The following is a 21,631-nucleotide window of genomic DNA, read 5'->3' on the forward strand; positions in this document are numbered from 1 at the left end:
AGTTAGAGGGCTTTTTAGAGGGCTTGGGGGAAATTAGTGAGTTGTCTACCCGCTCTCTAACTTTAGAGACACTAAGGGTTTTGGAAGCCAAGGGAAAAAGGAGCTCTTCAACAACTCTCACTGCCTTTTTGCTTGGACTAAGGTTGGTTCATCTTGCTCATGGAGTTTCTTCCTTTGATACTTTCATTATAATTTAGCATTCATGTAAATGTTGGAATGGTAATTCATGTTGTGGGAGGATTGTGATATTGTTGTGTTGAGATGAAAATGTGTTTGTTGCATTTGATTTTCTCTTTGTTTTCTCCATTTTGTTATGTATGTTGTTTATGGGTGTGAGGACTTTACTCACCCTTTGGGAAGGGAAGAGAAGTCCAGGGTGAAGGGCTCAGTTGGGCTTGGCAATGTAGTTGAGAGCCTTGGAGTATCGGCTCCATTGTAGCCATAATCATTCATATCTTGCTTTGGGAGTGATAAGGGATGTATGGTGGAGAAAGGAAGTTTATGGAGTATGGCCTCCAAGAAAGATATGGTTGATGGTAGTATGTTCGGGAATTTATTGTGAAGAGGAGGAGGATTTTGAAAGCCCCGAAAGGGCATGGAAATTGCTTATTGCAAATATTGATTGATATGGCAAGTCTCCTATTTGAAAATCCCACCTTCACCCTATGTTCATGGTTCCATTTGTGAACCACTGTGAAAACCTTGGGTAGGGATTCTTCAAGTGTTGCATTGTGGTGTTGATGCATTTGCAAGATTGTATATTGTATCCCGTTTGAGCCTTGTTTCCCCTAGCTCGGTGGGTAGCCTCGTAGAGGCCTAGGATGGGAGGTGAACCTCCATGATTCTTGTGTAAACATTTTTGCAGATTTGTGTTCATTGGATCCAAGGAGGAAGTGTGGTGTCACCCCATGTATTGATGAAGCATGGAAGGGATCTGTCATTGTGTAATCTATTTGAAAGGAGGAAACCCTTCCTCATGTTACTGAATATTGCATTGTAAAGTTGAATCCCTTCATTTATGTCTTTTGTGTATTGTATTGTAAAAATGAGATCTTCAACTTATGTACATTGTTGTGAAGAATAATTCAATTAAAGGAATGAAGAAATTGGGAACATGATCATATGTGATTGCATTGTAAAGCTCTAGGTTATGCATTTAGATGTAATGAAAAAGGAGAGAGTATTGTATCATAGTTTGAGTATGGAAGGAATTCATTTCAAAGATAGTCATCTATTTTGATACTTGAGAAATGTACTTGCAATCTTGCATTTTGTTCATTTGAATCAAGGACCAATTCAAGAAAATGCATTTCATTGACTACGCATAATTCAATGAGAAATATTATTTAAGTTCCATGATTGATAGGAAAGAGGAATCCATTAGTTTCAATGATCTTGTTTCATTGCCATGCTTGAGTTAAGTATGTTATATGCAAATGATTTAAAATGGTTTCATTAAATTAGTTAGCTACCTTGAAATGTTAAAGGAAATATAAGTTGACAAGTTATTACACTTCCAAAAAGCTCAACATCATAGTTGCAATAAGGGAAATCGAATGGAAACTTCCATATGAAAATAGGCCTGTACATGCATTTTAGCTCTCTGGACTTTGTATGGGAAGTGGGAAATAATTACCCTCCCAATTACAGTCCAATAAAATAATCAAGGATTATGCCATAGAATCTTGTTTAAGAAAACAATTAATAAAAATTAAATAAATAGGTCTAGCAGGACCTATGCATAAATAGGACTAAGGGGGCCCATAAGAATCATGTGATCTTTGAGTCATAGGTCCATCACTTATTCAAAAATAAATAAATATAAAATTACTTGTGTTAAAGTTCATGTCAATTCCCCACAAATGTAATTCATAATTCAAAGTAAAAACTACCTATTTACAACCCACATGTATTATCAACCAAAATAATGCAAATTATAAATATTAAAGTTCTCTCACAAGCCTTTATCGAAAAGGTCACGTGACCCTCATGAAAGGACATACATGTCCTTATCACTAACACAAATAAAACCATAAACAAAAAACAAACTTACCTGCTACCCTAATGCATCGATTCCCCCTCCAAGGCAACTTCTTGAGGGGAAACAAATCAACAAAAAAAAGAATTTTAAAAAAAACATAAAATGGGGCAGCCTTACCAAGGCACGTGACCCCCTTCCATCCCATGTGTTGGACATGGTGGTCCCCACCACACCACCCTCCCTCCCCTTCGTATCTGTCACGTCCCCCTTGCATGGGCATTGGGAAGCAGCCTGAGGCACACATGGGAGACAAAGGATGTCCACGTGAGTGGACTTAGTCTTTGGCCAAGGAGAGTTAAGAGAGCATTAGAGATGGGGGCACGTGAACTTAGGGAAAAGGGGTAAAAAGGCTGTTAGGCATTGTAGGTTAGTGTTAGAAAATACAGTTTAGTATGGGGTTGTTTCAAAAGAAAATTTAATATGGTTAGAGTTAGGTAGTGGATAATAGTAAGGGGTTGTTTTAGAGAAGAGAATTTAGTAAGTTGGGGAAATTAGTTAATATTAGATATTCTAAAACTTGGTGTTTGAAAATAAACTAAAGAAGTTTTAAAATGGTAAACTTGGGAATAGGTAATTTAGTTAGTAGATTAAATAATTTAGGAAAAATTAGCAATAGGGAAAAGTGCATAAGTGATTAGTATGTAATAGGATGAGGTGAAGATAAATTGTTGTATGGGAGAGTATAACGGAATAGAAATTTGGTGTTAGGAATTAGAAATTGGGAAAATAAAATAAAATGGTTTTTGGAAATTTTTAGGTGATAGTATTTAAGTTGTATAGATATACATTGATGGAAGAGCGACAGGTAGGTATTATTAGGATTGATTTTCATTTAGGTTTGGAAGAGTAATTAAGATAAGAGAGTTAATACATATAGTAGCATGATTAGTTGTACTTAAATAGTATAGTGTATAGGATGTATGAGGTTGGCTAGCTATGGTAAGGAATCAATGGCATGTAGAAATGAGGATATAATAGTGATTTACTATCTGGTACCTTGGCATGGAATTGAAATATCAAGTTTAGGGTGGAACCTTTGTTTGGTTAGAAAGGAAATGAAGATCTTAATGTTAATAATATATGAAGTTCAGGGGTTGATGGGTTACGAGTAACATGCTGACATTTAATGATGGATAACTTGGAATTCGCGGACTAGACTACATAGTAGTGGTCAAAATGTCATTCGGATATGGTAAGGGCTATGGAAATATAAACATTAAAAATAAATATTAAGAGCTAATAGTAAGTGTGATTACTAGGATGTTATATCATCGCATGGTCGCCTAACTATGATGCCAATTAGGAACAAACAATCCACCAACCTGTTTTAGGATCTCCTCGATTAGGGATCCAAAGTATGTTGCCGTCATATGGTATAACGGATTGTCATGATGAACTCTCAGTCCTTAGTAACCTAGTAAGCAATGTATAGTTCCTTATGTGGACTCTTAGGTATATTTTTTTTAAAAAAATTGGTTGTGTTTTGTCATGTGAATTGTGGGCATGACAGATGATATCTTGGAGACTATTAAAGTTAAATTTTTTATATTATTTTACATTATTTAATTTAATTAAAAATTTCATTTTGGCTCTTGGGGACTTATAAGATTTTAAATTACTAAATAAAATTATCTTTAGAAGTGGGAGCTAACTTAGGGAACCATAAGGTGAACGTAAAATTTATAAGATTGCAGAACTCTAATTAAGGTGTTGAGCTTGGAGTTTATAAAAATAAAAGGGCTTTTGGAGCTGATTTGCAGCACGTTGAGTTTATTATTTCTCATATATATCTGATGAGAAGAAAACCTCAGCCTCCCTAAGGACAAAATCCGTCTTCAACAATATTAGTTACCATCGTGATCTGCCCAGGCTAAAAACTTGGCAGAATCACTCTTCAGATTTTGCATCTGTATTTTCAATGGTTTTGGACTTTTGGTAAGAAATTTATGAGATCTTTGCAAAAGATAAATTTCAGTGGTCTGAAGATTATGCCTAGGATTGTTGAAGTTTCTTGATGCAAGCATTACCTGGAAGAATGAGTTTGCATACTTTCAGAATTTTGAAGTTATTTGTTACATTTCACGAAGTTGCAGATATAATGCTCAATGTTATTATGGTGGTTGCATAATGTTATGAGTGATGGAGTTTTCAATGTTTTTTCTCGAAAGAGAATAATAACCTCAGCATATGATTGGTTTGCTGAAGAAATTATTTGCTTAAGTCAGAAGTGCCTCAGCTTGATGACAATCTGTGGATATATTTCCGTTTCAGAAAGTTATCTTTGGAGTTGTAAGCCTTTGAAAATGAAGTGGAACAAGACAAAAGGGGATCTTTTCCCTTAGTGCCAGCACTCTAGAAGCATTTAGAGTATCTTTAAGGAAAATAGGGCCAATTAATATTTTTAGTTCAGAAAAGATACAGCACAAGAGGCAAAATCAGAAATCTAATTTTCAGAGAACAATATGACAAAACTTGATGTATCATATTTATAAAGAAGCTGTGGCCTTCTGAAGGGAGCAAAACAGAAACTAAAGAATATGTGCAGATTGTGTAATGTCCCCTTTTTGGGACATTAGAAGGATTAAAGACATTCATATAATATTAAATTGACTTTGAGAGCATGAATTGAAATTAAAAAGGGTCAATTTAATATTATAAGGGGGGCTAAAAGTGACAAGGAGGGATAAGACGAAAAGACAGGAAGGGAGTCAAAGAGTCACAGCTTTGGGGATTAAAAAGGAGAGAATTTCATTCATTCAAGAATGCTTGGTTTATGATTCAGATTTCAGTTTCTCTCTTGTGAGAGTTATTCAGAAAGCTTCAGCATTCAGCCAACGTGAGTACGTAGCCCCTCGTGCCAATGGAGTCATGGACAGTGGACGCAAACCCAATTGTCCGTGGAGATGTCACTTCAGGTGTCTCACATGTGCTTACAGGTTCTTTTCTTGGTATTCCGATTTGACTGTAAAACTGTGTTTAAGATTGGACTTTTTGAATAATAGTTATTGTATTGCTGTTGTATAATGCAATAACATGTTTTAAGGTATTTTATAAGAATCTACCAGTTTTATATTATTGGCTTATAATGCCACTTCGTATGATTAAGTTCTGAATATTATTTTGAACAAGAAACGGGTAAATATCTATTGGGGATATCTCACATTGGTGAAGCCATACTTACATTAGTGATTCAATCTATTCTGACTAGTGTGTGTGTTTAAGGTGGTTATTTGTTTTAGCAGTTGGAGAAGTTTGAAAATTGATCTTCTGTGGTTGCACGTATTAATTTTGATTTGGTATATCTTTATGCATGAGGTAACGAACTCGGTGCTACCTTGTGAGCTAATTGTCGGAAAATGAAACACTTAATGCTGCTAGTCAAAAGGGCAGTGTATAAGTCTTGTGACACTTGAAGGTTGGCAGTTGTCTATTGAGTACATCATATGTACCTAGGTGCATTTTCTTCATTCGGTATGGTGACAATATAACGGAAGCAGGACCAAAATCTTCCTGGGTTTGTCACAACAGATCTGAAGCTATCAGCTGATTATAAATGGCATGGAAAGACTGTTTGGACCTGAGATATTCTATTTCAACTTTCATTCGGCTAATTGCCTAAAATATGCTGCCATATGAAGATTTATCCTGGTGGTATTCATGAATGAATGGATTGATTTGTTTACAGGTCAGAAAAATAAAGTATTTACTTCTTGCATTGGCTTATCCAGTGATGCAGTTGCTGTAGTGTTAAATACTAAAGATCTATTTCTGCACTTTGCTATCTTTTATCAGTAACTTAAGACAGTTCAGATTTGATATTGGAGTATTGCATACACTCTCTATTACAATTGGTTGAAGATCTTTTCCTGAATTGTTTGCAATATCTACACTGCAAAATTGAAGTGAATGAACAAATTACTTTCAGATAAACCAAACCCATGCCAAGTGTTTGACATGATACTTAAGGGAAAACCATTAAAAGTGAGTGAAATCAGTAGTAGGCACTTTACATTAGTGCATATAAGAGTTTGTGAGGCTGCAGCAGTATTCAATTCAACAGAGGGAAAACAGTCTAGATCTAATTATCAACCTCAACCTTGTTGGCATTTGTGGTATTTGAGCTCGCACCAGCAATAAAATACCCCACTCTAAACCCCTTTGTGTACTTGAGATCAATACATATCAATTTTCAAATGAGAAAATATTAGACGAGTGGATGCACTGATAATGTTTATTGATTATTACACAGTAACAGGTTTGTTGCAATTTCATAGTGCTGAAAGGGGAAAACCCATTTTGGCTGACGTAAACATAAAAAGGAGCTGGATTAACTGCTATGGTAATAATTGTTGAACACTTGTTAGAGCAACCTACAGATATCTAAGTCACCTAATTCTGATCTAAGGCCTAGGGTTAGGCACTTCTTGACATGGCATAATCCTTGGTCTAGCTGACATCTATCCCACTTATGATCAGTATAGGAGTTCAAAAAAACATGGGATCAAAAGTGTTAGCATCCCAGTTTTGGTATACAGTATCCAAATACGGCTCAGATGGAGCAGTGATATGTTAAGGCTTTATCTGTGTCAGCATATTCGTATCTAATAACTAGAAGTAGCCTTGCATTCTTGGGGGCAAATCTCCAACTTTTCTCCAAAAACAAACCAAAACAAGCAACACAATATATACAAAAAATTGAAAACATACCTCTTACTTTGACTTAAACTTTGACAAACTCCAAAACTTCACTTTGCATGCAATTTCGTTTTTGAAGTTGAAGAGCTTTTGCATTTGCAACAATATGAAGGAATCAAACTTATTTAATAACTTAATGCAAAACATTAGGGCTGCATTTGAACAAATGGTTAATAAAGAGACAAAGAATGCAGAAAATTAGCAAAATAAACTGGAAATGCAAGCATAATCAAATCCTCACACTTGGAGAGCAATGAACAAAATTTGGTAGACGAAGAAGTTGGAATGAACTTGTTCTCTCCAAAATTGGGTTCTCCAAGTGTGTTTGCATGCAATGATCAAAATCTTTTGAAAGATTCAAACCTTGACTTCAAACCAGGTTTAGACAATGCAAATACATGTGCAAGATGTTGCCAATGAACTTGCAAATGCAATCCTAAGTGCAGATCGCACTTGTTGAAGGATTTCAATATTTGAAAAGGTCTCCTCTTGGCAAATTGTGGTCTCCAACTTGTATTGCATGTGCATGTATTTGATGCAAATGCATTAAAGAGTTTCTTTCCTTCCAAGCTGTTGGAAAAACCGTGACCTAAATGTCCTTTACGATCATCGTTTCTACTTTAGGAGAGTAAAATCGAGTTTACAAGAGCTCTTTACATGTACGTTTCGCTTTGGCATGCCCAAAATCAGGTTTGGAAAGCCCAAACGCATGTGTAAAATGGGCAAGACAAATGCCTAAAACTCATGTTGCAACCAAAATCAGGTTCTCCAAGAGCAAATGCATGTGACATTTTTGATGCAAACACATTCTTTCAAGGTAAATTGGGTTTGTAAGAGGCTTTTGCATGTCACATTTTCACATTATAAGCCAAAAACGGGTTTAGAGAAGGCTTTTGCATGTTTAATAGATGCATTGGCAATGCACAAGTTCAAACATTTTTCTTCAAGGAGCAAAACCGGGTTCTCTAGACCCTATTACATGCCATGTGTTTGCCTACAGAGCAAAAATGGGTTATCCTAGCCCAAATGCACGTGTAAAAAGGTCAATGCAAATGCATGTTTTGAGTTAGAAGCCACAATCGGGTTCTCTAGATGCATTTACATGTGACATTTTTGGATGCAAGACCAAAAGTCAGGTTTAGAAACCTCAAATGCAACTTTAAAGTGTGCAAGGCAAAGACATGAAAGCTCATCCATAGATCAAAATCGGGTTTAGAAGAGCCCATTGCATGTTGCGTTTTCATGCATTTGAGTGTCATGCATCTACATGTATTTTGATCAAAACTCCACCTCTTTGGAAATTCGAGATCTCTAGGAGTGATGGCATGTTTTAAAAATGCAATGCATTTGCATGTCTAAGCCAAAATTGGGTTCTCTTGGATCCATTACATGTAAATCATTTCAAAAAGAAAATGGAATGGAGTTGCATCACTTAAGTTTTCTATTTAACACATGTTTATTTAAAAATATCACTTATAGGGGTCAAATACATATTTACACTATATATTTTACATATTATGTGTAAATATGTTCAAAAAGTGATACTTCACTTAAATGTTTTAATATAAAACATTAAAGTAAATCTCAACATCAAATTATAACATAAAGTGCATGAAGTCGCTTAAGTGATAAATTAAAAAGCAACTCAACATCAAATTATAACATAACGTGCACTATAACGACTTTAATTACTTAAGTGATAAATCTAAAGTAACTTAAAAACATAACATAAAGTCATTTTAAGTTATGTTTTCTATAAAGTGCAACTCAACATTAGAATATACGGCCAATATTTTAAATATGCAATTGGACTTGGAAAACCCAATTTTTAAGCACTTAGACCTCGATATCTTTTGACTAATAACTCTGATTAAGCCCCAAGAGATATTGAATCGAAGAGAGAACCAAAAGCAAGGGATTGAAGAAAACAAAAAGTCTAAAGCAATCTAAACAAACACTCAAAAAACACAAAAGGGACTTTGAAGGCCTCAAAAATCAAGTATAGGCTAACAAACCAAAAAAACATAAAAGACTTGATGAAAGCCTTTAGTAAAAGGATTCATTATATGAATTGGGAACAATCGTTTAATTGATCTTGGCCAATTAACTAGTTAATTATCTCAGAGAAACACAAAACTCAATTGCAAAAGTTTTGTACTATTATAACAAAATTGGTCAAATAAAAGTTAGCAAAAAGCTAACGATCAGCATAAAAGCTATGCAGATGCAAAGCGAATGCTCCAACACTTCGAGGTAGGAGAGCAAGTACTTGTAGTATATAATAAAGTAATATTGTATTAAGCATTAATCAAGCTTTATTGGGACGGGTAGTTAGGAAGCAAGGGGATACATCTGTTGGTTTTCCCAACCGACTATGATATAAGAACTTTCAATTATGAATGATGTACTCGTGATGTTTTGGTATCGATAAAGTAATAATATTTCCTTGCCATTATAGTTTTCCTAGTACGAGTAATGAATTCTCTATTGGTACTATTGAATCAAGGTTACATTGTTTTTTGTAAATTGCATTAATATCCATTCTACATTTTGGTGTCATTGCCTAAGCTCGACCCTGGAGGTGGTAGACTAGGCAGGATGGAGTAACGGGAAGACCCTTCCTACCACACATACAAGTAACAAATAGCAAAGAAGAAGAAGAAGAAATAACAAGAGAAGATCAGGTGACACAATCTGGTAATGGTTCGGGAAGTTTCAGATAACCAGCACATGCAAAGAGAAGCCAGAGAGAGAGGTTCCCGAGAGCATAGTATAAGACAAACTTTTGGTACCACCAGTCATGTATGATCTACTTGACAAATTCCTTGACTATTAGCAAGAAATTTGAAATGTGTGGAGGAAGAGAGCATAAACAAAGAAAGAATGGGGAAGACAACAAGTACTCCAATAATTCTTGGAAAGAAGTACATAGGAACAAAGGAGCGTGGCAATCCACCAAAGTTTCCAAACAAATAGTCTAGGCGGGTGCAGTAACAACTCTTTTATGACTATGAATTAACCTCTAAAATCTTAGTTTCAAGTACAAGAATTGGTATTAATGCTCTTGATAAGTATGGTTAGGGACATACCCTAGTAAGAATGTATCAATGTTTTATTCGTAGTACTAAGTATTATTCGTAACCATCATGGATGTTTATACAAGTATACCCTATTAACCTCAAACACATAAATTGACCATATGATTGTGCTGGAATCCAATTCGCTCTATCAGCTAGGGTGAAAAGAATGAGAGCATGCAGCTCCAACTCCACTGGTGTTGTGATAGCAAGAAAGGATGCCCTATAGCTAGTTAGCTATAATGTTCTCGTTATAAAATAAATCATTTATCAAACTATTGTTAATAGGTCGATTGATTTAATATATCTCAGACCCACTTTTGTTTTGTTTTCGTAGTTTGTGTCACCATCGACTATCTTTGTACACCCTCAAAAAGTTTTTTCGACAGGTATTTAAGCACGACTTGTAAGTAGTCTTTAGGTATGCATTTTGGATTATTTCTTTGTACTGCGAATTCCTGTTGGAGTTCTCTATCGTTGGCTATTTCAAAAGTGAAAGACCTTCCTGTTAGAAGTTGTAATCTTTCCTTGGTGTGTTTATAAACCAAGGTTAGACCTCCTTTATTTATTGTTATAACATATTAGGATATAAGCCAAGGTATCCTAGTATATTTCTTTTTTGTCCTTTTTCCACTACATCTTATTTTGTCATCTAGTGGAATATGTGAGGACAAATATATATTGTAATTTGTAATTTATATTATTCCTCCTTAAGAGGAATCTCACAGTTGGCCTCACACACTTATGAATGGTGGCATTCATAGACATGGGAGTTACATTTTAACTCCTCTCTCTCATCTCTATTTAAGAGATGACCCTCTTCTCTCATTTCACAATGAGGTTTCTTCCTCTTCTCAATTATTGTATGAGCGATTGCTCTCTTTCTCTCTCTCTCTCTCTTCCTTCTTAGGCTTTTCATGCCTCATTCATAATGTCACAAGGGGTTTTCTTTGCTTTCCCCTTTCCAAATATCTTGTCTCATGGTGTTGGAGCTTGAAGCCTTCTCTCTCCTATTTTATGGTAATATCTTTTCATGCATTAACTCACTTAGATCCTTTCCTGGTTTTTTGCTTATTTCCATATTTCTTTTTCCATTTCTAACATGGTATCAGAGCCAGTTAATCTTTGTTTTGAGTGTTTGCATGAAGGTACGATTCGAAGGAGACTCTTGAGAGAGATTTCACTAATTTCTTCTTTAATCTTTTTAAGATGGAAGAAATTGATTTTTTTTGGGTTTGGCTGGTTTACCGCCAAACCTGATTAACTTCTGTTTGCTCTAATTTGTGCAGGTTACTTCTTATTTTATATTAGTTTTCATCTAACCCCCTTTGGCAGGCTTGCCGCCAAAAGGTTTCTCTATCTAGATATCAATTTTTTTTACTCTTGTTTTGTCTAATCCATAAAATATAGAAAGCGAGAAAACGTAGATTGTCGATATTAATGGCACGGATCAGACCAGAGTATAGTTTGTGAATAAATTGTTGATAGCAATCATGACGGCCTCTGTAACTGCACCATCAATTTTGACATCGAAAGCCAGAGATGCATTCGGCTCTGTTCTATCTTTCACAATCCTCATTTTGGTTGCTATCCTAGCCTTTTCCATCTGTCTATTCTCTGTTATCAAGTATGAAAGTGTCATTCATGAATTTGATCCTTACTTCAATTACAGAGTTAAACAGTACCTTTCAAAAAAATGGAGTCTATGACTTTTGGAACTGGCTTGATGACCGGACCTGGTACCCTCTGGGTCATTGGTGGAACAGTTTATCCCGGTCTAACATTGACCGCTGGAACCATGTGGTGGATATTCAATTCTTTGAATATACCTCTTTCAGTGGAAACTGTTTGTGTTTTCACTGTTCCTAATTCTTAGCCAATGCCGTTTGAACTAAACTAGTATTAAAAACGTTTTGCAGCTCGGTATCCCAAGCAGAGGATACATGTACCTAGAAATTAGTATCCCCAAACATTTCTGCAGGAATAGCTCCAGTGCTTGTCCTATGGAGTGAAGTTGTATCTACTGAGCTTACAATTGTGGGTATATCGAATCCAGAGCAAACTCCTGCTTGCAGTGAAGCCTCTTGCTGCTGCATTGGGTGAAACTGAAGAAAGGGTACCAAATCAGGAGACATCCCTCCCAGAGAAGGAAAGCTTCCACATGGAGCCATCATCTCTTTGGCAAAGAAGTTGTCAATGTTTAGATCCAGCCTCGGATTAACAACTGCTAGTTTCATTGATAGGAACTCTACTTGTCTTTGCAGAGATTGTACATAGTTAATGATTTCATCAAGCATAACAGCTTTTCCTGTAACTTTATTACAACTAGGCACCAAATCCTGCAAATATTTCATCCTTTCGCTGATCTTTTCTCTTCTGACCCTTTCAGCTAAGCTATGGCTGTCGATAGCCTGACCCCGCCTAGCTCGGACGTGAATGTAGTCCTGTTTCTGATTCTCAGAAGCCTTTGAACTTTCCTTTACAGACTTTTGAGTGGAATCCACTGAATTGTCACTGTTACTCTGCTCTGTTCTGCTGAGTGAAAGGATATGTTCACACCAACCTATTTTTCTCTGTTCCGTACATTTCTACTCTGTAAATGCGGAGTACATTCTTCTTCATACAAAAACTTTGAAATATCTCCGGATTCTCTGGTTTTTTTTTCTTATCGTAATAGATTTGCGAGCCATAGTAAAAGACGACGACCACAGTACGTTCAATCTTCCAGACGAGGTGTAGCGCAGGCTAGAACATTCACTTTTATTTTTGCAGAAAAACCATATTTGGCAGCATGTTTCGCATCGGGATTCGGGTCTTGCTTTCGTTTTTTTTACAAGTTTTTTTGAAACAGTAAACTTATGGCAGGGGTTTTTTTTTGGCTAGCTATGATTTTATTTGGATTCGTCAGTCTATTCCTGAAATCTATTATTTTTAGTAACGTTTTCTTGTCTTTTCATGCAAGATTCTTTTTCTTTTTTTAGCTCAAAAGCCTAAGAGAGGCGCCAAAGTTAACATTTTCTTGTCTTTTCATGCAAGATTCTTTCTCTTTTTTTAGCTCTTGACAGAGGCATCATTTATTTTTTTCATTGCCTTTTGTCAACCTATTTCTAGTATTTTATCATTCATTGTCAGACAGCTCAAACACAAGTGCAATATTTTACTTTAAATCTCTCTTACTCCTTTACGTAGTTTTAAGTAAAAAATGGAGAAGTTTAAGGATAATATTTTTGAGAAATAAATATCCTCATTTATAATAATTTAGGAGGATTCTTGTCTTTATTGGTGGGCCCATCCTTTATATCCACACTCATGTTCACCTTGCATGGAGATTTTAACTGATATCTAATAATTTACACTTATTATACTTCTTATTTATCTCAATTATTCAAGTTTATGAGTATCTTACACTATTGCCTTCATTATTTAATGATTTGAATTTACTATGTTCTAATGATCTATCTACACATGGTTGCAATTTTATGCTTTTATAGCATCTCTTTATGCTCATAGTAGCATTTCATGGTTTAATACCATTCTTTTATTATATAGATATTTTTTGTAAGTTGCATCGGGAGCCAATTTATCAAGGTTAACTACGGTGGACCCGACAGTTTTAAACTGACTCGTAGTTGCCTTATCTGGCCCGTGGAGTATCCCTCCAACCTATAATTGGTGTGCACTTACTTCAATGGAGTTTCCCTCCATTTGTTCCACTTTGTTCCTCAATGTGAGGATGTTGAGAAAGTTGTTGATCTTTCCTCGTGGCAATGATGTTGCTTGTCCATGATGGATTTCTTATTTGAAGGCAATATGTTGTTACTCCTCATAAACCCTTCCTTTGGTCCACATCAGCAATAATTCTTGGAAAAATTGTAACTTGAATTATTTGGTGCTTGAGGCACATGTTCTACTTATTTATTATTAACTCTCTTATATTTCTTTGATAAATATACAATGTGATAATGTTTTGCATACTTTATTGCCTAGATCATGAGTCATGTAGGTGATGGAGTTGCGACCCATTCACTTGTAGTGGGATGACTCATTAGTGGATTGTCTATATCCATGTGATTGAAGCAATGTTGATGCAGGTTTCATTAGTTGGCCTTGTCTATGGTCATTTGTACATTGGTATGTTTCTTTCATGAGAGAGTTATTGCATAAAGATTGGTCATTTTGACCCATATTATGATCATTTTGAGCTTATGACTTATTTTAGATATCATGTTAACTCCATTGCATGTTGGTGAACGCATTCATTTATTCTCATCTCTCTTAGTTCCTCCTTGATTAAATTATTATAACTTCATTTTTTTACTAACTTCTCCATTCAATGTAATTCTACTTGTGGATAGTTGTCTTGTTTTTGTTTTTTTTCAGGTGATCCATCAAGGAACCTTCTCGATTTTCCACATATGAAGATGGTGTCTATGCTTCCACTTGATCACATTCAAAGGGCTCATGTACTTCTCTTGGATCTACAAATGTACCATATGGCTTGAAGGCAATCAAATTACTTCATATTGAAGATTAAGTTGCAGATTTTTTGTAAAAATATGGGTTTAATACCCTTTGATGTAATTACCCCAAGTAAAGATTAAAGGGGGGTGTTAGAAGTTGTAATCTTTCCTTGGTGTGTTTATAAACCAAGGTTAGACCTCCTTTATTTATTGTTATAACATATTAGGATATAAGCCAAGGTATCCTAGTATATTTCTTTTTTGTCCTTTTTCCACTACATCTTATTTTGTCATCTAGTGGAATATGTGAGGACAAATATATATTGTAATTTGTAATTTATATTATTCCTCCTTAAGAGGAATCTCACACTTGGCCTCACACACTTATGAATGGTGGCATTCATAGACATGGGAGTTACATTCTAACTCCTCTCTCTCATCTCTATTTAAGAGATGACCCTCTTCTCTCATTTCACAATGAGGTTTCTTCCTCTTCTCAACTATTGTATGAGCGATTGCTCTCTTTCTCTCTCTCTCTCTTCCTTCTTAGGCTTTTCATGCCTCACTCATAATGTCACAAGGGGTTTTCTTTGCTTTCCCCTTTCCAAATATCTTGTCTCATGGTGTTGGAGCTTGAAGCCTTCTCTCTCCTATTTTATGGTAATATCTTTTCATGCATTAACTCACTTAGATCCTTTCCTGGTTTTTTGCTTATTTCCATATTTCTTTTTCCATTTCTAACACTTCCCTATTTGGTTTTGTCCGGTTTTGGTGGGATTCAACCCTCACCCTATTCCGTTGCCTATAACACTTTGCTCAAATCTGGCAAATCGGAGCACCATCTTTTGGCAAATACTAATTGAAGGTTGTTTGTGTTTCAATTCCCATTAATGTTTGGTTCTATTTGATGAAATTGTGATCTTGAAGTTTATAGTGGCATTACTAGATACTTCCCCTCCATCCGTACACTACCCATCAACTTGGTCTCCATCCTATACTACATTGTATTCCTATTCCACCATAGATATTGTCTCCCTATGCTACCATACGGTCAGTCGGGTGTACGACCATCGTACCTATTACATCACTGTACAACATAACTCTTCCTGCTATCGTACAGCTACCACTATTGACAACTTGGCCTCTTCCATCACTGTACAACTTCCCAACTCTACGTACGGCCATCAATCATTGACCGTACGGCCTTCCTTGACTTGCACCGTACAGTCATAACATCGTACGGCCTCAGCAACACCTCTACCTCACCGTACACCCAGATACCATACGGCCAGCATTCTACTCCTGTACGGCCTCATCCTAGACACTGTACGGCTAGCTCAGTTGCATCGTATGACTAATACCATTACTGTGTACAGCCATATTAGTTATCATACCCTCTTCATACCACATCCTCCAACTACTTGACAAGAACGGAATTAGGATATAGTGGAAGTTTTGTTTTCTCTGGGGTTGAAACATTACAGTGGTATGAGAGCTTCGATCCTACCAGCTTGTGGACAGTGAATGAGAGTTTATAGCCGGAAGAGAAGATAAACCCATTTCGTTGATAGAATGGCTGTCGAACCGAAACCCACAGCTATTGTACTCGTGGCACTACTGAGAGAACTTGCCACGAATTAGGCATAGATCAATGATACTCAGTGATTCATGGAAGAGACTCTCAAGAAGTTGGCAAACAATAAAATATCCGAAGAACAAAATGGTCACAACACGAACTCGGTGTCGGGTAAAACAAACCCTCATCCAGCACGCTCTTGACCTTCCATGCCGTCTTTTCCCCCACAAACAGAGGCACCACATAGAGGGAAACAACCAACCTTTGAAGAAATGCAAGAACAACTAAGGGAAGATTGGAAGAATGTGAATTTTGAGGAAGATATATCCTACAAAGATTATGTAGATCTGAGAATGAGATATTCGGGGGGGCAGAAACAGAGGATATTTTAATGATGATCTCAGAAGGAAGTTAAGTAAATTTGTCTCCATTTGATGGATCCAGATCAATATCTGTGCAAGCATGGGTAATGAAGGCCAAACTTACTTCTAGCTAAATCTCATGCCAGAAGAAGAAGCAATTAAATTTGTGGCGTTGCACTTGGAGGGAGTTGCACATGAATAGTGGCATCACGGCACCATCACACTGGGGCATGATCAAATAAATACTCGTGGAATTTACTGAGAGATTGATAAATTGATTTGATGGTAAAGATCTGAAACTCAATTTCAAAGATTTGGCACAGCTGAGACAAATTGGATCGGTCGACCAATACATTGCGGAATTTCAAAAACTCTCTGTTTTGGTCACGAACATTTCTAAAAGAAGACAGGTAGTGCTCTTCATGGACAAACTAACAGAACCACTGAAAGGTTAGGTAAAGGGATTCAATCCTACCACCCTGTCGGAGGCCATTAAGAAGGCACGGAGTATGGCATCATCGACATCATCCTCGCAAAGTTACTCATCACTTCCTACAAGAATATTTACACATTGATTCAAATCCATAAAGCTTTGTGTTTTACGCTGGAGTGTCCTAAAGCAGATGTCATAGAGCATCTTACTATCCACAAACCTGCCATGTCGTATGCAGAGAAAGTTAACATCATGAAATCAAGATACTCCTCTCTAATCTTCAATATAAACTTCTCCATTCAAGATCTTAGATTTTATCTAAATGACACCCGAAACCCTTGGAGACAACCCTTTCTCCAGCTGAAAATCATATATACCATGATACCTTCCGATGGGATCGATCTCAAGATCATTTATTTTGAATTGATTACATTTCCTGTTCTTCCTCATTGTTATACTTGCCTTCATTGCCAGCTATCACATCTTGCACATCTTGGTACTATATATATACAGGCATTCACGTGCTTAAACATCTCCTGGATTGAGGTGGATTTTCCTATCAATATGGATGTCATTTTAAGGCCCGTAGGAGGAACCTCATAGGAAGAAGACTTCACATTATTTGGGATTCATTCCACAAAGTAGGAAGAGTTCTTGGTTTTGATATGATAGAAATTATAATATTACATGCAAACATAACCATTTAATTCTCTATAATTCTAATAGCAAATAACAAAAGATATGATGCTTTTATCACAATGTGCAGATTGTTGCTGTATTCATCTGGGTAATAGAATGATGAATCGCAATCTCATATTATGCCTGTCAGTGAAAAGCTCAATTTGTGCTCCTTCAGAGGGATGATGTCTACTTGTAATGACTTTTCTGACTGATATTAGTTCGCTATTTATTTCTTGTCCAGAATATCAACCTTTCTTAGTTGTCAAACACAATCTGTGCACATAATTCTCCTTGTTGGTAAGGAAGAAAGATTTGAAATGCCCGAACCACAGAGCCACCACTGTAAAATTTAATAGGACCATCATTATGCTCCACAAGCTAAGGCCTTTCCTTCTCCAACATATCTATCTAAACAACCTTTCTCTATGTCTGATTCTTTCCCAGGCTTTTCTCTGATTATTGATCTCTAAATTCTGAAATATGAACATATGCAAACTGTCATTAAATAGCAGGCAGCTATAAGTGCCCCCATGGAAGAAGCAACTGAGGTAAGCCCTGGATTTGAAGGAATCTCTCCTCCATCTGATCATGTATACAAAATGCTATAAGCAATTGTCTCTTCTAACGCTGATTAAGGAATAAGACTCTTTCGTTGCTTCCAATGACTGCAGAAGATACTGGTTTGGTCCTTCCTTTATAATATAAGTCAAGGTCTTTGTGCTACTGCAGAATAATTATATTTGACTCTCCTCTTTTCCCAATATGCGATACCTGTAGCAGTTTGTAGTTTGTGCTAATGTAGATATTCCATACTACTGTGCTTCTTATACGCTGCCCTTGTAGTTTGTGCTAATGTAGATATTTCAAAGAAGCATATTCCACATGAAGCTTGGCAGAAAGCAAGGCTGCTTGTTCCATCAGTTTCCTAATCTCGCCTTGTTGAGAGTTGGTTATTTCTGGGGTGTGTCGTATACTTCCTCACTGCCAAATGAAGCTTGGCAGAAAGTGAATGAGTATGGCTGCTTGTTCCTTCAGTTTTCTAATCTCACCTAGTTGAGTGTTGGGTATTTCTGGGATGGGTCGTACACTTCCTCACTGCCCCACTCATAGGATCATCCTGATGGAACTTGCAAGGCAGCTCATGGTGTCCAAGAATACCAGTCTACTCTACGCGAGCCTAGGGTGGAGATTTATTCACAAAACCTACCTCAGATTGGAGGATACACCACTAGTATCATTCCTAAGGCTAAGTGCATGGAGGTAGAACTTTCAAGAGGTCAACCTGAAGAAGTCCATGTCTAGAAGCCACTTCGATTATAAAGACGTGAATGATAAGATGAAGAGGAACTTTGTACACGTTCATCACCTTGAGGATATCTAGATCGACATGTGTATTGAGGTTGAGATCACGAGGACGGACTACTGCAGACTGACTCGAAAGCAAATTGTGGAGTTCAATCTGGCTCAAATTCTTGATAGTGTTGAGGATGATGATGATATCTTGGATCCTGAGTATCGTAAACATCCTGTTGAGAATTTGCCTATTCTGCCACCTTCCTAGTCAATAAAGTACATCTATCTAGAATAGATTTCAGCCTATCTTAGGCAATAAAAACATATGGCAAACAAGAAAAGGCTAAAGATGAATCAAAATCAAGCCAGGAAAAGACTTCGCTTCTGCTGGTCCAGGTGGACTAAAATAAAAAAATTGTTGGAAAGGGAAGGATGGTGCTTCCACCTCAGCGGACTAAAATAAAAAAATTGTTGGAAAGGGAAGGGTGGTGCTTCCACCTCAGAGAAAAAAGGAATTCCAAAGCTTACTATCAAAGGGGGCAAGACCATGGCCAAAGCACCTAAGATAGTTGTCACAACAGAGCCAGAGAGAATCCAAATTGTGGCCAGTGAAGATGAGTTGTAGGAAGAGCCTAATTATGAGGTACCTCTTGTCATAGAAACATTTGCTAGAGTCTGCTCTAGTGTCTCATGAGGATCCTATGCCTCCACTTGATATGGATGTGGATTCCTTTTCCACAGTGCATGCTCCCGCAATAGATCCTCTAGTGGACACATTGATGATGCCCATTACTTCTGCTACTCCTGCATTCACTTCAGGATATCAATTAGACAGCTTAAAGAATGTATTTGATGCATTTTCTTCTTTTACCAATCTATCAGTGACACTCCTCGATACCTCTGTGGCACAATTTGAGCATTCCATGACTGAAACTTCACAGGGTAATCAAGCACCAATGGCTATACAAACTAAGACTCCATCCTTAGGATCACAGCTGATCAGACTGAACTCAAGTATGCTAAAGTTGTTGAGCCTCTAGTTGATAAACCATCAGAAGAAATTTAAACTTCTGATTACAAGTTCACAAAAATTGAACTTGGTAAGTAGACATGACTCAGTTTTTAACAGGATGCACATGATGTGATATTACTCTCCAAAAAGAATGATCAGTTGTAGGAGAAGAAAAATCAGCATAAAGAGGAAAATGCTCACCTAATTAAGACAATTAAAATGATGAACAACTCTTGTAGCAAGTTGATCCCATCTCTTTTTCTCTTCTAGAGGATCAATCAGGTATCAAAGCATCTTGGTCATAAGGCCAAGGCCATAGATGAATGGGGCAGCTAATTGGAGTCACAAGGCGTGCAAGTGATCAGAGATGCATTTAGAGTACTAAGGCACACCAGGGAAACCATGACCAAGTTGAACGAGCTCTTTACATCATTCAACCAGCAATTGAAGGTGTTGGACGAGGACTTAAGCATTTTGGAGGAAGGTGCCAGATGTTGATCTAGAAGTATTGTGCATGTACAAATTCATTTCCTCTCAAGATATGTACTTTGAGTATTTAGATTTAATAATCAACAAGCAACGAGTTATCAAGGTACTGTTGACAAAGGTGCAAGTGGCTCTGGACGTGTGGAGAACAAGAGCACATGATCAGCAATAGTTTTGAAGAGCTGATTTTCAAGATAGCAGTTGAGGATGGTGATCTGATTGTAGAGGACATTGTTATGACAGAGTTTGCAACAGTAATTCGCCTAGAGCTTGGGGTGGATAACATTGATTTCAGCTCTGTTGATAAATTAACAAGCTATAAGGTTCTACTGAACCATCTTCAGGGCAGTATTGGAGAGTACAAAAAAGTTGTTTCTAAGGATGCAAGCATAGCTCTCAAAAAAAATCATTGCACAACACACAGGTGCACCAAACCCCACAGCAATATACTAGTCTCTTCACAATTTTGAGACCTTCATTGGTGCTCTTTGAGGACAAATTCCTAAGTATCATAGACACTTGGTCATTTTTTACTTTATAGATAGGTGTACTTTTGTTGACAGGTTAGATGTCAGATGAATACAAGTTTTAACTGCAGCGGAACTTTCACATGTAGTAGCTGCATGTAATCAGATTACAAGTACTGAACAAGTTGAAGTAGGACTCAAAGATGGTTAAGGGTTTTATCTTCGTTCTCCATCTTTTCGTCCACTCCTCTTCTATACATGAAGTATTTTCATTGTAAATATTATCTTTTGTTTATGCAAGGAGGCTATGCTGAAATTTCCTGTAAATTGAAAACTGCGTTTCATGATACAAAATTTCTGAAGTGAATCAAAAGGAAAGTTTTCCCAAACTTTATGTTGTGAAGCTTGAGGTTGTTTCATGTATTCTTATGTTGCATAAATCAATCTATCTTTGATTCACCTAGTGGTTTCTCTTTCATGATATCTTAAGCATTCAACTTGAGCTTTTGAAGACTTTGTGCTGCAGAGGACAGATTGTTATAGTTGATAGTGGCTGCAATCAATTAATTAAATGACTCTATGCTTCAGTTATAAGTTATTTTATTAAAAGTTAGTGAATATTTAGTAAGAGACTTTGTGTCTTACTGTTTGTTTAGATTATTGAATCTTCATTCGGGTTAGGTGTAGGAGACTTTGGGTTTCGGCAATTGTTCCACCAATATAAAGTAGATTGGTATCTTTGGCATTGCTCTTATGTCAACTCCCAAGCCCTCGACATTATCCTAGTAATAGAAAAGTTTTGTTAACTTTGAGAGTTGAAGTTGTTTGCAAATCATTCCTTAAAAAAGAGGAATTGATTACGAGAACTGCTCTTTTTGTAATTTCACTTAAGTTCCAATTAAAGCCACCGACGGTAAAAAGGGTAACTGTATAAAATAGCCGACAAGTAGATTAACATGTTGTCGGTAATTGTTATATAGCCGAGGAATAGAATTAATTATATCTGAATGGGCCGACGGGGTTGAGTCACCCCTTCGAGTAGGTATAT

The 21,631-nt window shown here is 36.6% G+C and overlaps 2 protein-coding genes across 2 annotated transcripts in view; both read right to left on the bottom strand.

Annotated features, from left to right (window-relative positions):
- The window catches only part of VIK (VH1-interacting kinase), a 142,343-nt gene that overhangs the window by 70,278 nt on the left and 50,434 nt on the right, over positions 1–21,631 (bottom strand). The gene's annotated exons all lie outside the window — the stretch shown is intronic.
- Positions 10,583–17,109, bottom strand: LOC149536464 (transcription factor bHLH63-like). Its single transcript, XM_089803800.1, has one exon. The coding sequence runs from the start codon at positions 12,165–12,167 to the stop codon at positions 11,763–11,765; it is 405 nt and encodes a 134-aa protein (XP_089659926.1). The 5' UTR covers positions 12,168–17,109; the 3' UTR covers positions 10,583–11,762.

The sequence above is a fragment of the Cupressus sempervirens genome, chromosome 10 (assembly GCF_028749045.1).
Source record: "Cupressus sempervirens isolate cs-2001-9-10 chromosome 10, ASM2874904v1, whole genome shotgun sequence".
Classification (NCBI taxonomy): domain Eukaryota; kingdom Viridiplantae; phylum Streptophyta; class Pinopsida; order Cupressales; family Cupressaceae; genus Cupressus; species Cupressus sempervirens.